A 12,494-nucleotide genomic window follows, 5' to 3' on the forward strand; every position below is an offset into this window, starting at 1 on the left:
TAAAGTGATGAAATGTGCTTCTTGTTTGGGGCCAAAATCGTAGATTAAGTCTAATACAATAACTGTCACAGCCTTTTGAAAATCTTGAACCAACCCTTTAAGTGCACTCAGGATACCTTTTTACTGTTTGCATCATTCAGTTTCAGGGCTAGGACTTGCAATTCAATCCATCAACTGTTGAGTTCAAAGAACTGTAATATCTCTGAGCTAACTTCAGCTCTTTCTGGTGCCAAGATTATAGGCTGTCACGCACAGACTAGTGGTATTATTTGCACGGCAGAGGGTAGAGCATGGCATGGCATGGCAGAGGGGAGGAGCAGGAAGTGCAGTGACAAACTGACAAAATTTGATTATATGCAATTATTTTGATATGCTTTGAAAGTGAAAGCTCATTTTCTTTAATCATTCTGGAAAAAATAGAATTTAGGAAAAAGACTGACAGATAGTTAGATGACATCCTTTAAAAAGATTGTTTTGTCAGATTTTTATCTACTGTGTATAAGACTGCTCAAAGTTCATGTTCTATTGAATTGAGAAAGTTTGTAGAAGTTGTTTTTAGCATCCACAACATGGCACAGTTACTTCTTGTGGCTTTATCCAAAAATTGAGACAAACCCCAAATTTTCATTTTTGAGAAATACTAATAAAGATTATTCTATTATACTGCCACAGCATTCCCAAGTACCCCAAAAAATGGACCTGGAAAACCCACAACAACAATAAAGCCATTGTCTAGACATTCAGTACTGTATGTCGTGGACAAGGACGGGCAATCACAGTCTGTTGCTTCCAGCGCATGCATAACACGTTTAAAGTTACAATGGCACATCTTACATCAGCATGCAATTTGAACTGGAAGAACAACTGAGCAAGGTCATTTAGATGGATGAGAGTCATTTAGCGAGCTGTATAATTAAATGAAGACACCCCAGGTCATCGTTAAGTTTTTTTCAAATGTCCTCATGGTGCTATATTCATACTAGCCGAGAGCCATTTTTATGATATATCATTCACAGAGGGGCACTAATTAGAGAAATGTTACCCAGGCATTACAAGGACACATGGGAAGGTAAAAACTATTCCTGGGTTCCATTCATGGCTTCCTGAGAAAACTAGTTTCTCTCTTTTCTACATCCGCAACCCCAAACTCCTTCCTCCCACTCTCTCCAACAGCCTTTGGGATTTCCCTGGTTCCTGATTCAAGGTCAAACTTGTGGATGAACTAAACTGTTCAGTGTCTTTTAGTAGAAGGATGAGGTAGAAGAGCTTTACCTGAGGCTCGCTGTGTGTGGTCATTACTTTAGGAGGTGGCTGCAGGGCCACAAAAAAACAGTGGCAAAAGACATTTTTGTACGCCAGGTGAAATTTTACGCTGGAACAGGGTGAGCCAGGAGTCTGAGAGGGAGAATCAAGTTATACTGCAGTAAGGGCTAGTGCGGCTGACGGGATAATATAGTGACAAGGCTTAAAGTCTGTGTAAAGGAAAATGAGAGATTTCTTTTTAAACACAATATACATGTTAGAAAATAATTCCTGAAAACATGTGAAAAGACTGTGAACTATGTACCACTGGATTGTGGAGTTAGAGTGTTAAACTGTTTTTCACCATTTCTGTGTTCAGGATTTTTTGGGCAGGTCTGAAATGGTGGATGTAGGAGGGTGACTAACATGACCCCCCCACTATATAAACACTAGAGTTAACATGCTCATAGTTACTATTTTTACATCGGGTAGTTTTACAAACTGTCATCGCAGACAATGGGATTTACTTTGGTTAATCTGCTGTTACTGGTGAATGAGGCTATTTTTCAACGTTAGTGCTCGAGTTATTTTTAACTCAGCTGAAGCATCCATTGACGGGTGGAGCCACTAGCAGCTTCGGCTTCGGGACCGGCTGTGCAGCTGTGATGACAGGTAGAGTCAATGGATGGGACATCTCTGGCCAGAGGCAGCACTTCACCAAAAAGCACGGCTATTGCTCCAATGAAGCCGCCGAGGATGTTTCAGCAGAGGAGTGAGTAGCATTAAGTGCATTGAACTCCATTGAAAAAAACAACAATTTAACATAATGATTTGGGATGGTTACTTGTTAACTAGTCATTTAAGTTACATTTTTACTGATACAAGCCCAAATTTACCCACAAAATATGTGCCAAATTAAACAGTGGCTCCTAATGTTTCTTTATTTTTAAAATGTCATCCATGCTGCTTGCCTTACACCCACAGACAAGCTATTTTAAATTGTGTATTTTTATATTGGAGTTAGGTATAAGCGTTGTTAAATCAGAGGCTGTCCGTGCTTTCAGCGCCTTCAGCAGACACACCCCCAGCGTTTCAGAGCAGAGAATACTGCTTGTTTAACTTTATATACTTGGCAACTTTTTTAATCATTCAAATTTTGCTGGGTGGTTAATATACATGTTTCTGTGGTGTGACAAATGCAGAACACATATTTATTTTTGCTTTACATGGACTTTAAGGAGCAATTTGTAAACAAATATGTGTACATCCTTCTGTTAATGTGGAACAGGTGAAAATGATTTTATTGTGGTCAATAGTACCTCTTGCATTTGAATAGAGATGGTCTGAAGGGAGATTAATTAATAAATAAATACACATCCAGTGAAATCAGTGTTACACCATTGCATCATAGCTAAAGCTCATTTTCATTAATTTATCATCTTCATCATGTCAATGCTTAGTGAACTCATCATCTCCCTCTTGGAGAACATTTACACATGTGCATAGGCTTCATCATTTGTACTCTAGATTGTATTGTCACATTGACATGTCCCATACTCACAATGTGGAATTATAACATCAGTTGCAATTTCTTTTATTTAGGATCTAGGATTTCATTTGACTTAAATTTACATTTTAAGTTTTCCAGTGAAAAGCCTGTGCTCATCTGCACCATGCAATCAAGAATGTTGAGCACTTATTTGATCCAGAATAAAAGGGAATAATTTTGATTAGAAAGAGACTTAAAGGGATAGTTAAACATTTACACTTATTTGCATATACTTATTCACTTTCTCACTGAGAGTTTAATGAGAAGATCGATACCACTCTCATTACTGTGTGTATAGTGTATAGTATATAGCGTATAGTGCGAGAGTCGGGAGGCATTTTGCTTAGCTTAGCATAATGACAAAGCAAAGGGTTAGGGTTGGGGTTAGGCTCTCTCCAGAGCTCACCAATATGCCATCCTCCACATGTCTAAAGCCCATTAATGAACACTTTGTTTTTCATTTGTTTAATCCGTACACAAACAGAAATGTGCTACGTGCTATAACTATCAGTGATTGTGTTGATTTCATCATAGTGAGGTTGTCAGTGTTAATCATCAAGAAATAGCTCAAGCACATAACTTCCTCTAGAACCTCAAATTTTTGTTGTGTATAGATTAAAAAAACAAGATATAACATGTTAACTGGTGAGCGTCAGGTGTATTTCTGAACTTAAGCAAGAGCCAGGCTAGCTGCTACCCACTGCTTCCAGTCCTTATGCTAAGCTAGGCTAACTGCCTCCTGGCTCTTGCTCCACACTTAACGGTACGACAGTGGTATCAATCATCTTATCTAACTCTCAGCAAGAAAGCGAATAAGTGTATTTCCCAAAATGTTGAACTATTCTTTCAAAGCCTTACCACTTTATCACGAGTATATGACAGCATGACAGATTGTGCTTTAAAGAAACAGTTGACGTGTAGGCCTACAAAGTGGATCACAGTGGTGCTTCGTTATCTTCATGATGGTGCATATACAGTAACATACAACCAATGCCTCATAATGGAAGTCTGAATTTTGGTTAATTTCCAAAATGATACAGACTATAGTTGGAAGTTATGTGAGCTGTTAATTATTGTGGCAAATACTATATTGAATGCTTACTGATTGCACAGTTTATTAGAGGGTAGACTAATCGAGGACAAAAAGCTGTAATGAAACAGTTTTTGTCTCAACACTTGATGAAATGACTTTCTTTATATGAATCGATTGACACTCTTGTGAAAGACTGTTTACGAGAACTTGCATAGAAACTCAAGCACTGCTTGGCTTGTGTAATTTCCTTAGAGAACCATGTGTGTGTTGTGTCTTTGTATATGGGTATACTATGTGTGTATGTGTGAATTCATACTTTGACAGCTACAGTTGTAATAGAGCTCATCCCATTGTTCTCAGGGCACGTTATTGTCTCTGGTGTATGACTCGAATCCACCACCTACCGTGTACACCGCCCCATTCAAGTGAAAGCCTGTCAACAGCCATTATTCCTAGCAAGACCTCTGCTGTGATCTATGCCATGTTTCATCAAAGCGTGAAAATTTATTCCAAAGCCCACTGTCTGAGCATGTTAGCAAGTACTAAAATCATTGTGTGTGTGTGTGTGTGTGTGCCCAGTGCTATTCTTCTTTCGCCCCTAACCTTTTGTCATTCCAGTGGACAGATACCAGCAAAAGCAGCTGAGCAGACAAGTTTGCCTTTCTCCTGTACTATTTCACTATGAAGTCTGGGTTGAGTGTTAGCGTGTGCATGTGTGTATGTGTGTGGTTAAATAATTAACACTGTTCATCGCCATGCTGCAACACATCCTTCACACACTGATCTGATTAAAGGGGCCCCAGGAGATACATACTGCCTGCCTACCATGCTCAATGACTAATGCTGCATGTACATGCGTGTGTGTGTACACATGAGTAATGACTTTTCATGTGTCACTGGTTGTGTCCATTAGTGTTTGTATGCTTTCGAGTTTGTGTTGTCTTGTTTGTTTGTTTGTTTGTTTTTGCCATAGTAATTTGTAGACTTGCTATACTGTACATGCTTAAAATGATTTGCCATATGACTATTGTGTGTCCTTTGCCTGCATTATGTATGTTTTGTGTGTGCACCAGTTAGAGAAAGGTCAGAGGTTAAGGAGTAGGACTGTTTTTCAACAGAAACAGCTCGATACCACCAAAGGAAATACTGCTCATAACATGTACAAACAGGTTTACAGAGCACAGATTGTATATTTTATAAGCATTATATATTTTGTCTTAGCTTTAAAGTGAAACAAGTGTTACATCTGTACAGACAGTTTTACTGAAAAACAAAATTATCCTGTATCACTGGCTTGTATGTGAAACACTAACATTATGTTGAGTAGTATTAATTGACTAAACATGTTTATATTAATCATAAAACTGATAAAACACATTTATTGTCAAAAAGGCCACAATAGTGACTCAAGGTGACTGCATTCTTGTACTGAATTTTAAAGACGCATTCATTGATTTTTAAAAAAATTTTGCCACTTGGGGGCAGTGGAACTAGCCGTAAACACAACAATGACATATTCTCATCTTACAGTGTTGTTGTGGCAATTGTGTTAGCATTATCAGTTGCCAATTTGCACATCCGGCAGACACAGAGGAACATTAGCATCCATTTGGAGTTGTCTTTCCAATATTCACTCTCCTTTTAACTCTGTTTCAGCTACCAACTCCTGAGGGGAAAAATCTGGCTCTTAGCAGCCAAATGTTCCACTACCAGCTAGTCACTAATTTGGTCTGGCATTTGGTACTGGGCATGTAGTGTACAGTGGGTTTATCAGAAAGCAGCTGTCTGCTGTTGCTGCTGGAACACTGTGAGAGTGCTAATGTATGCTAATTAGCACTAAACAAAAAGTAAAGCTGAGTGTGGGATGGGAATATTAGCTTATAAGTATTTGTTCATATACCAAAGTATTGGACAAACTGACAGTTAAGCCAGATACGGCACTAGTTAAGGGATCACTGAAGTGATTGGAATTAATTCTGAGGGAGACATGAATATGTTAACCAAATTTTTGGCAATCCATCTAATGGTCTAATGGTCATGGTGGTGCTAGAGGTCAGGGAATAACCAAAGTATTTAGGGTTCATCCTTTGGATACCATGAATGTTTGTACCAAATTTCATAACAATCCATTAAATATTTGTCAAGACATCTCACTAAAAGCCAAAAATGTCAGTCCACTAATGACAGAAAGGGGATCACCAAAGTTGGTAGGATTTGTCCTCTGGGGACCTTGAATGTCTGTATGAATATTATGGTAATCTATCTAATAGTTGTGGACCAAAATGGTGGGCCGACCAATATTGCCATCCCTAGACTCACTGCTAACATGGCTAAAAATATTGATAAGTTTATCTACATACAGAGTTTTTGGGTTGCATTTGTCTGTCTCACATGCTTAATATTTCATAAAGCTTTAACCTAAACCCACAAAACTGATTTTAAGGCCACGTGGGGCAGTGGAAACAAGCTGTAAATGCAACATTGACATATTATCATCTTTTGCTAAAAGTCAATGGCAAATTTGTTAGCAAACAGTTGCCTATATATACACATCTAGCAGAAGGAGCAACATTAGCATTCATTTGGAGCCCCATGTCTGGCAACCTGAGAAATGCAATATTTACATTAATTTTAGCTCTGTTTTGGTCTCCACCAGCTCCTTAGAGTAATATCTGTCTCTTTTACTACTAAACGCTCTGTATGTTCACCAGCTAACTTGTAGCTCTGCTGTATGGTAGGTTTGTAGTAAAAAGTGGGTTTTTAGAGCTTTTTTCTGGAAAAAAGCTTCCTGCGATGGCTGAAAACAAAACTGATGAGAGTGGTGAGCATACAAAAAAGGTCCCAACATCTCATACATTTACCTCTTTAATTCAAATCAAATCTTTTAAGGCTGAAAAATCTCTGTTTTTCTTGTTCCTTCATATTGATTTGGTTGGCGAACTGTTTGTCCTACAGATTGGATTAGAGTCCAGCTATATTCCAGCCTAAGGGGAGAGTAGCTGTGACAGGGCAGATAGCCACTGTAGAGACAGTCTAATCCATTCTAACTTTATAGAGAGCATCTCTGGAGAGACATATCACAACGAAAGCTAATATGGTCTGGACAGGTTACCCACAAAGGAATTTAACATGATTTAGAGGTGTTTCGGGGTGAGAAGGTCAGAACCGTCAGTCACTTGGCTTGTAGCACACATTCTATTTTACAGTAAAGTGTAGGTAAGTAGGCTGATGGAGAACAGTACATCAGGTTGTCAAAGTGGAAACTGGAACAAAGTCAATGTAAATTGTGTACTGGGGAAGCAGGAAATAATATAAAATGCATGATGACTTATCTGCCGTGACTGTTATTTTTTGTTTACCTCAGAGTGCTCCATATTTTCAGTCAATATTTCTATTTAAGGGTGTGTCCATGTCACAGTTGAGTTAGATCTTGACAGCACAGGCCTATACTGCTGTGTGTTTGCTGGCTGATAATGGCTTGCACCATTGAGTCATAGCTTAGCAACAAGCCTGCTGGCCTATTTTTGGTTTCAGGCAATTATCCACAATGCAGTGTGATGGTGTGGTTCTATGACACTTCCAGATTGTGGATGTAATGAAGGGAAAAGAGGTCTGTACCAACATCTGTCAAGTATCTCCCCAAATATGTGTTGCTAAATCTGGGAACTGAATGACCACTTTTTTATTCTTTTTTCATTTTTTCAAATCATTGTGTGGTGAAAACTGTATAGACGGTATACGTTTACATCAATGACTCAATGAGCAAATGTTTTTGCATTTTAATGGTTGAATTTTTTCATCTAAGCCTGCTTTAAACTTTCAGCATGATTTACATTTAAATCCATCTCAACTTTAATCTTTTTTACTTTTATTATACTATGATACAGTGGAATGTGCAATTTGTAATATAAATATACAAATTCAAGAAAAAATGTAGGTCACAAAATAATATGATACATGAAATACAGTTAGAACATTGGAGAGCCCAGTTTCTGCAGTTGTTATGGTAAATGTAATGTGTAAAGTTGTACTGTGTAAAAAATGCTGAGCTGCTGAAACAGTTTTAAAGAAAATCTTGTGTGATTGTGAAAATAATAACATCATTATCAGGCAAATTATGGCTGCACGGCAAGTACAATTTCTGCAGTAACAGTAATCACACAACAGTGCAGTTGCTGCATGCTCTATCCACATCCTGCTTTGTATGGCACTTCACAATGTACTATTGTGTGATAATATTATTGATGAGTGTGATCACAAGTACAACACCCAACTCTAACTAACTATAACTGTGATGTTGTCCATGTGATGAGTGCAACAATGCTTATCCTGCATACAGGATTTAGGGTGAAATTCCTCTTCAACTGTTGTTATGTGGCAGATTATAGAATGAGTGAGCAGGTAAGGGTTCAATGGATACTGCAGGGATCAAACTCCTCAGTTATGTCACAGCCTCAAATACTTACTAATCCTGCAGAAAAGAAAAAGAAAAAAAAATACTTTTGACAATACGAAAGACATTACAATGTTTGTGATTAATGTACATTACTTGCAAGAGTAAAATGAATATTTAAAGCCTCTTGGCTCTAGGCGTCTTCCGGTAATCCAACTGCTGTAGACTGAAAAGAGGTAATTAAAGGGAAGCATTGATCTAATGAACTGAGAATGAGGTCAGTTCAGTCTCAAGTCAATCATACTGCTTCAAATCTTCTTATGACGTACTGCAGCATTCCTATTTGCAGGAGATATGTAAAAACCACTGTGTAGGCTAGATTTCCCTGTGTTCAAACTGTAACAAAGAGCAACTTCCTGACTTGACAAAACCATAACAGTCAATGTATATCTGCACCATGATTCTGAAGATCTTGATGAATATGAGCTCAAAGCTCAGGGTCAACATCTCCATTTGTCTTTATTGTGACCTCTGATTTAAGGTCAAAGTTCATAGGTCACCCACAGCTGTCCAATTGGATATTTCCTACTGATTGATGCAATAAAGGTCATGATCTTTCCCTCTGTCTACTTCACACTATATCTAACATTATTCTATTTCTGTTCTATTCTATTTCGCTTTTCCATTCTTAATGCTTATTGTTACATACCAGCACAATAAAAACTGTCTTTGTCAGTTTCTTAAAAGCCAAAGATTTGTCTGGACTTCATGGTGATCTTTTAAACAATCCCTGTTTCATCAGGATATGCATCGGATTTAGGAAGCCATGCTCTCAAAATGCTCTCAGAACCATCTTGAGAAGTCATCCTTGGAAACTGTTTGGAAAAGGGCAGGTACTTACAGGAAATACTTGGCAGGTGATTGGATGAACCACCGTCTATCATCGTCTTACCTTGAGAGGCAGCTGGATTCGCAACGCTGATTGGTCACAAGTGACTCATAACTTGAAGCCTGACAAGATGGATTTCTTGCGTGATCTTGTGATGTGATCTCGCAAATCCAGCTGCTTCGCAAGGCAAGACAATCGATGTATCAGGCGCAAATGAGTAACCACTGACCAAGCATTTCTCTCCAGCTTATGTCTTGGTATACATTGTTCTATTTTATGCACTTCAGAACATATTTTACAGTAAACCAGGCATATAGTGAACCATAAATCACTGACTCTCATCTGTGACACTGAGCAGGCTTGGCTGCATTCATTCTGAGCTGATTTCTTTAAGAAAGCATTGCATTTAGATTATGTTTGATTATCTCTTCCAGGTAAATGGTATTGACAACACAGGTCGAATTTGACCTTTTTTAAAGCACTGGATTTCTCAACATGTTTTGAATTGAAAAATGTTTTATGTAACTTCAATATTTATTTTATTGTATTGTTCTGAGTTGGCTGGTATTAATAAAAAAGACATTTTTAATGTTTTAAATGTTTATTACTACTAGATTTATTACTACCTCATAGACCGACAGATGGCTGGCTCATCCAAAATTTTGTGGCTTATAGTACCTAACACATGCAAATTAATATAGCCTAAATAGGTAATAATTGGTAATAAGAAACATTCTCTAATTTTACCTGATGCTGACAAATATTTTTGGAGGTTTTTAAGCAGTAAACAAAAGCTTGAGATTAGGCATTTGTGAGCCCTGTGGCATGCATAGAAATATATGTTTTGACTGTCATTCAACTCTGGGCTTGGCTTGATGATTTTACAAATATCAGGAAAATACTTTCTCTTTCTTCATTACTTATTTTCTTACGCCCCTTTCTATCTTTTTAGTCATCCAATCACTCTATTTTTCCCTTGTCATCATCCCATCTTTATTACCTCTTTCTCTCATCCTCTCCTCTCCATTTCCATGTACGCTCTGTTTATGTTTCACATTTTCCCATCTATCTCTCACACCACCATCTTACTCCTCTCCATCATCTTTTCTCTTCATTTCGCACCCATTCATCATATCCCTTTCTATCCCTATTACTCAGTTCATCTTGACCTCCTTTCTCCCTCTCGCCTCATGTCAAATCACTGCTCACTCTATCTTTGTTTCTTTTGGCTGCTCAGTAGCTTCATCTCTCCTCACTCCCACCATTCATTTACCTCTTTTCTTTTCTGTCATCGCTGCATCTCATTTTTATTGCTGCTCTGCTGTTGAACGCAGTTTTCCCTCACTCTCACTCACACACGTACTTCTTTTTTTCTATGTGTTAAGGTCTGGGGTCCCATCTATATTATGAGCAGCATTTGTAGGATGATTCTATTACATGTCTCCTAACTGCTGGATAATTCAATAAGCACCACTGAGATGACACACAGTTATAATCTACTTAATGAAGCCACCGTACTGATGAATTGTGTGCTTTCTCCTCCTTCATTTCTTCTTTCACTCACTCCCAACCATCCTCTTCTCTTTCTCTATGTTCCTGTACTCCCATTCTTTCCTCTTCTTGCTCTCTGCAGGGTGTTGATGGAGAGCCATTCGAATGACAGCCGGGACAGTGGTCATCACTGGTGGAATCCTAGCTACAGTTATATTACTCCTTATCATCGCAGTACTGTGCTACTGTAGGCTGCAGGTGAGTCCACAGTTGAATTCAGCCTCTCTTATTCATTATATTTCCTCTGAAAGTTTGCAAAGCTGCAAGTCTTTGATTATAGCACTTTGTTGGTAGTCATAGTATTGGGTTAAATAAACTATTGAAGCATATATAAGAATATATGTGAAGTATAGCTGCTTCAATCCATTAGAACTGTCTTTGTGAATCTCAATTACAAAGGATGATAAGTCCAGACCAGGGCTTTCTTTCTACTTCTTCCACTCAGGCATGGCCATTTGAACTGTGTATGGTGCTTTAGTGCAACCTGTAGGTGAAATGTCATCAAATTTTGCAGGATCACTGCAACATGTGCACCAGTCATCTAAATTTGGTTTAAAACTGAAAGATTAAGTGCTTTATAAATGGCTGCATGGTGATATTCACACCTGTAATGAAACATTTCTTTCCAGGGTCATGGTTTGAACCAAAGGTCACTAGAATTTGTTCAGTCGTTTTTGAGATCCCAAACAAACATATAGCCCACTGATCATTGGCAGATGTAACAATCAGTTGCCAATTAAGACAAAGAGTCTACAGGTACAGCCATGCTAGTAGCTCTGTGAGGCTATACTAAGGTGCAGCAGTGATTTTAGCTAAATGCTAACATCAACGTGCTAACATAACAGTGCCAATGCTAACATTCTGGTATCATGTTATCCATGTTCACCATCTTAGTTTAGTGTGTTTGCATCCAAACGTTTGCTAATTGGCACTAAACACAAACAGCTGAGGCTGATGGGAATGGCCTTAGTTTTGTGGGCATTTGTTCATAAACCAAAGTATGGAACAAAGTGAAATTTTGAGTAGATGGTGGTGCTAGATGAAAAGTAATCAAAATTCATCCAGAAGGGAATGTGTGTAACAAATGTCATGGAAATCTACCCTATAGTTTTACATTTCACTCAAAATCACAAACATGAACCTCATTCAGTCTGGACTAGAGTGGTAACATTGACATCCCCAGAGCCATACCGTTAGTATGGCTAAAAAAATTAACTCTATGTCAGTAGTTCTTGATCCTGGTCATCCGGGCTCAGAGTCTGTTAGCCATCAAATTAGATCACAACTGGAGCTTTGGATGAATGCAGTGAACCAGTGGAATAGAAAATGTTCAAGGTTGCTACAGCACTGAGGAATAAAAGCCGTATCTGCACTGACAAATATAAGTTTGAATACTTTTCATTTCACACCAGTAAGCAAGAAATGTGTGCACTTGGCTTTCATCAGCACTTCTGCCTCAGTGTGTCTCCACTCTGAACCCAATCTTCTCTTCAAACTCTTAATGTTTAGCAAATCCTTCCTTTGATCCCTTTTTGCTGAATTCTCTCACATTAGTTGTGTTACAGATTTCAGTTTCATTTCCTATCAAGTATTTCATCTCACTGTGGTCATTTTAAAAAGGCATCAGGCTGTCCATCTTTCTCTGGGGTTGTGCTCTTATATTCAGATCACTGGTCTTGACCAGATGCTCTGTACTTTGAAAGAACAAAATGAAAATAGAATCAGGTGAAAAAAAACTGCTTTGTGTTTTCATGCTTGACAAACCCCAGTTAGGTCGAAACATCACACTAATAACACCACCAGGGAGTATTACTGCAGCTTGTGGATTTGTTTTTGT

The 12,494-nt window shown here is 38.2% G+C and overlaps 1 protein-coding gene across 1 annotated transcript in view; it reads left to right on the forward strand.

The window, feature by feature from the left end:
- The window catches only part of fam163ba (family with sequence similarity 163 member B, genome duplicate a), a 30,547-nt gene that overhangs the window by 14,144 nt on the left and 3,909 nt on the right, over positions 1 to 12,494 (forward strand). Inside the window, exon 2 of the mRNA XM_044334481.1 lies at positions 10,740 to 10,855. Within this exon, the coding sequence (XP_044190416.1) occupies positions 10,763 to 10,855 (93 nt within the window). The 5' untranslated portion in view covers positions 10,740 to 10,762. The remainder of the gene's footprint in view (positions 1 to 10,739; positions 10,856 to 12,494) is intronic.

Source organism: Thunnus albacares, chromosome 18 (assembly GCF_914725855.1).
Source record: "Thunnus albacares chromosome 18, fThuAlb1.1, whole genome shotgun sequence".
Classification (NCBI taxonomy): Eukaryota; Metazoa; Chordata; class Actinopteri; order Scombriformes; family Scombridae; genus Thunnus; species Thunnus albacares.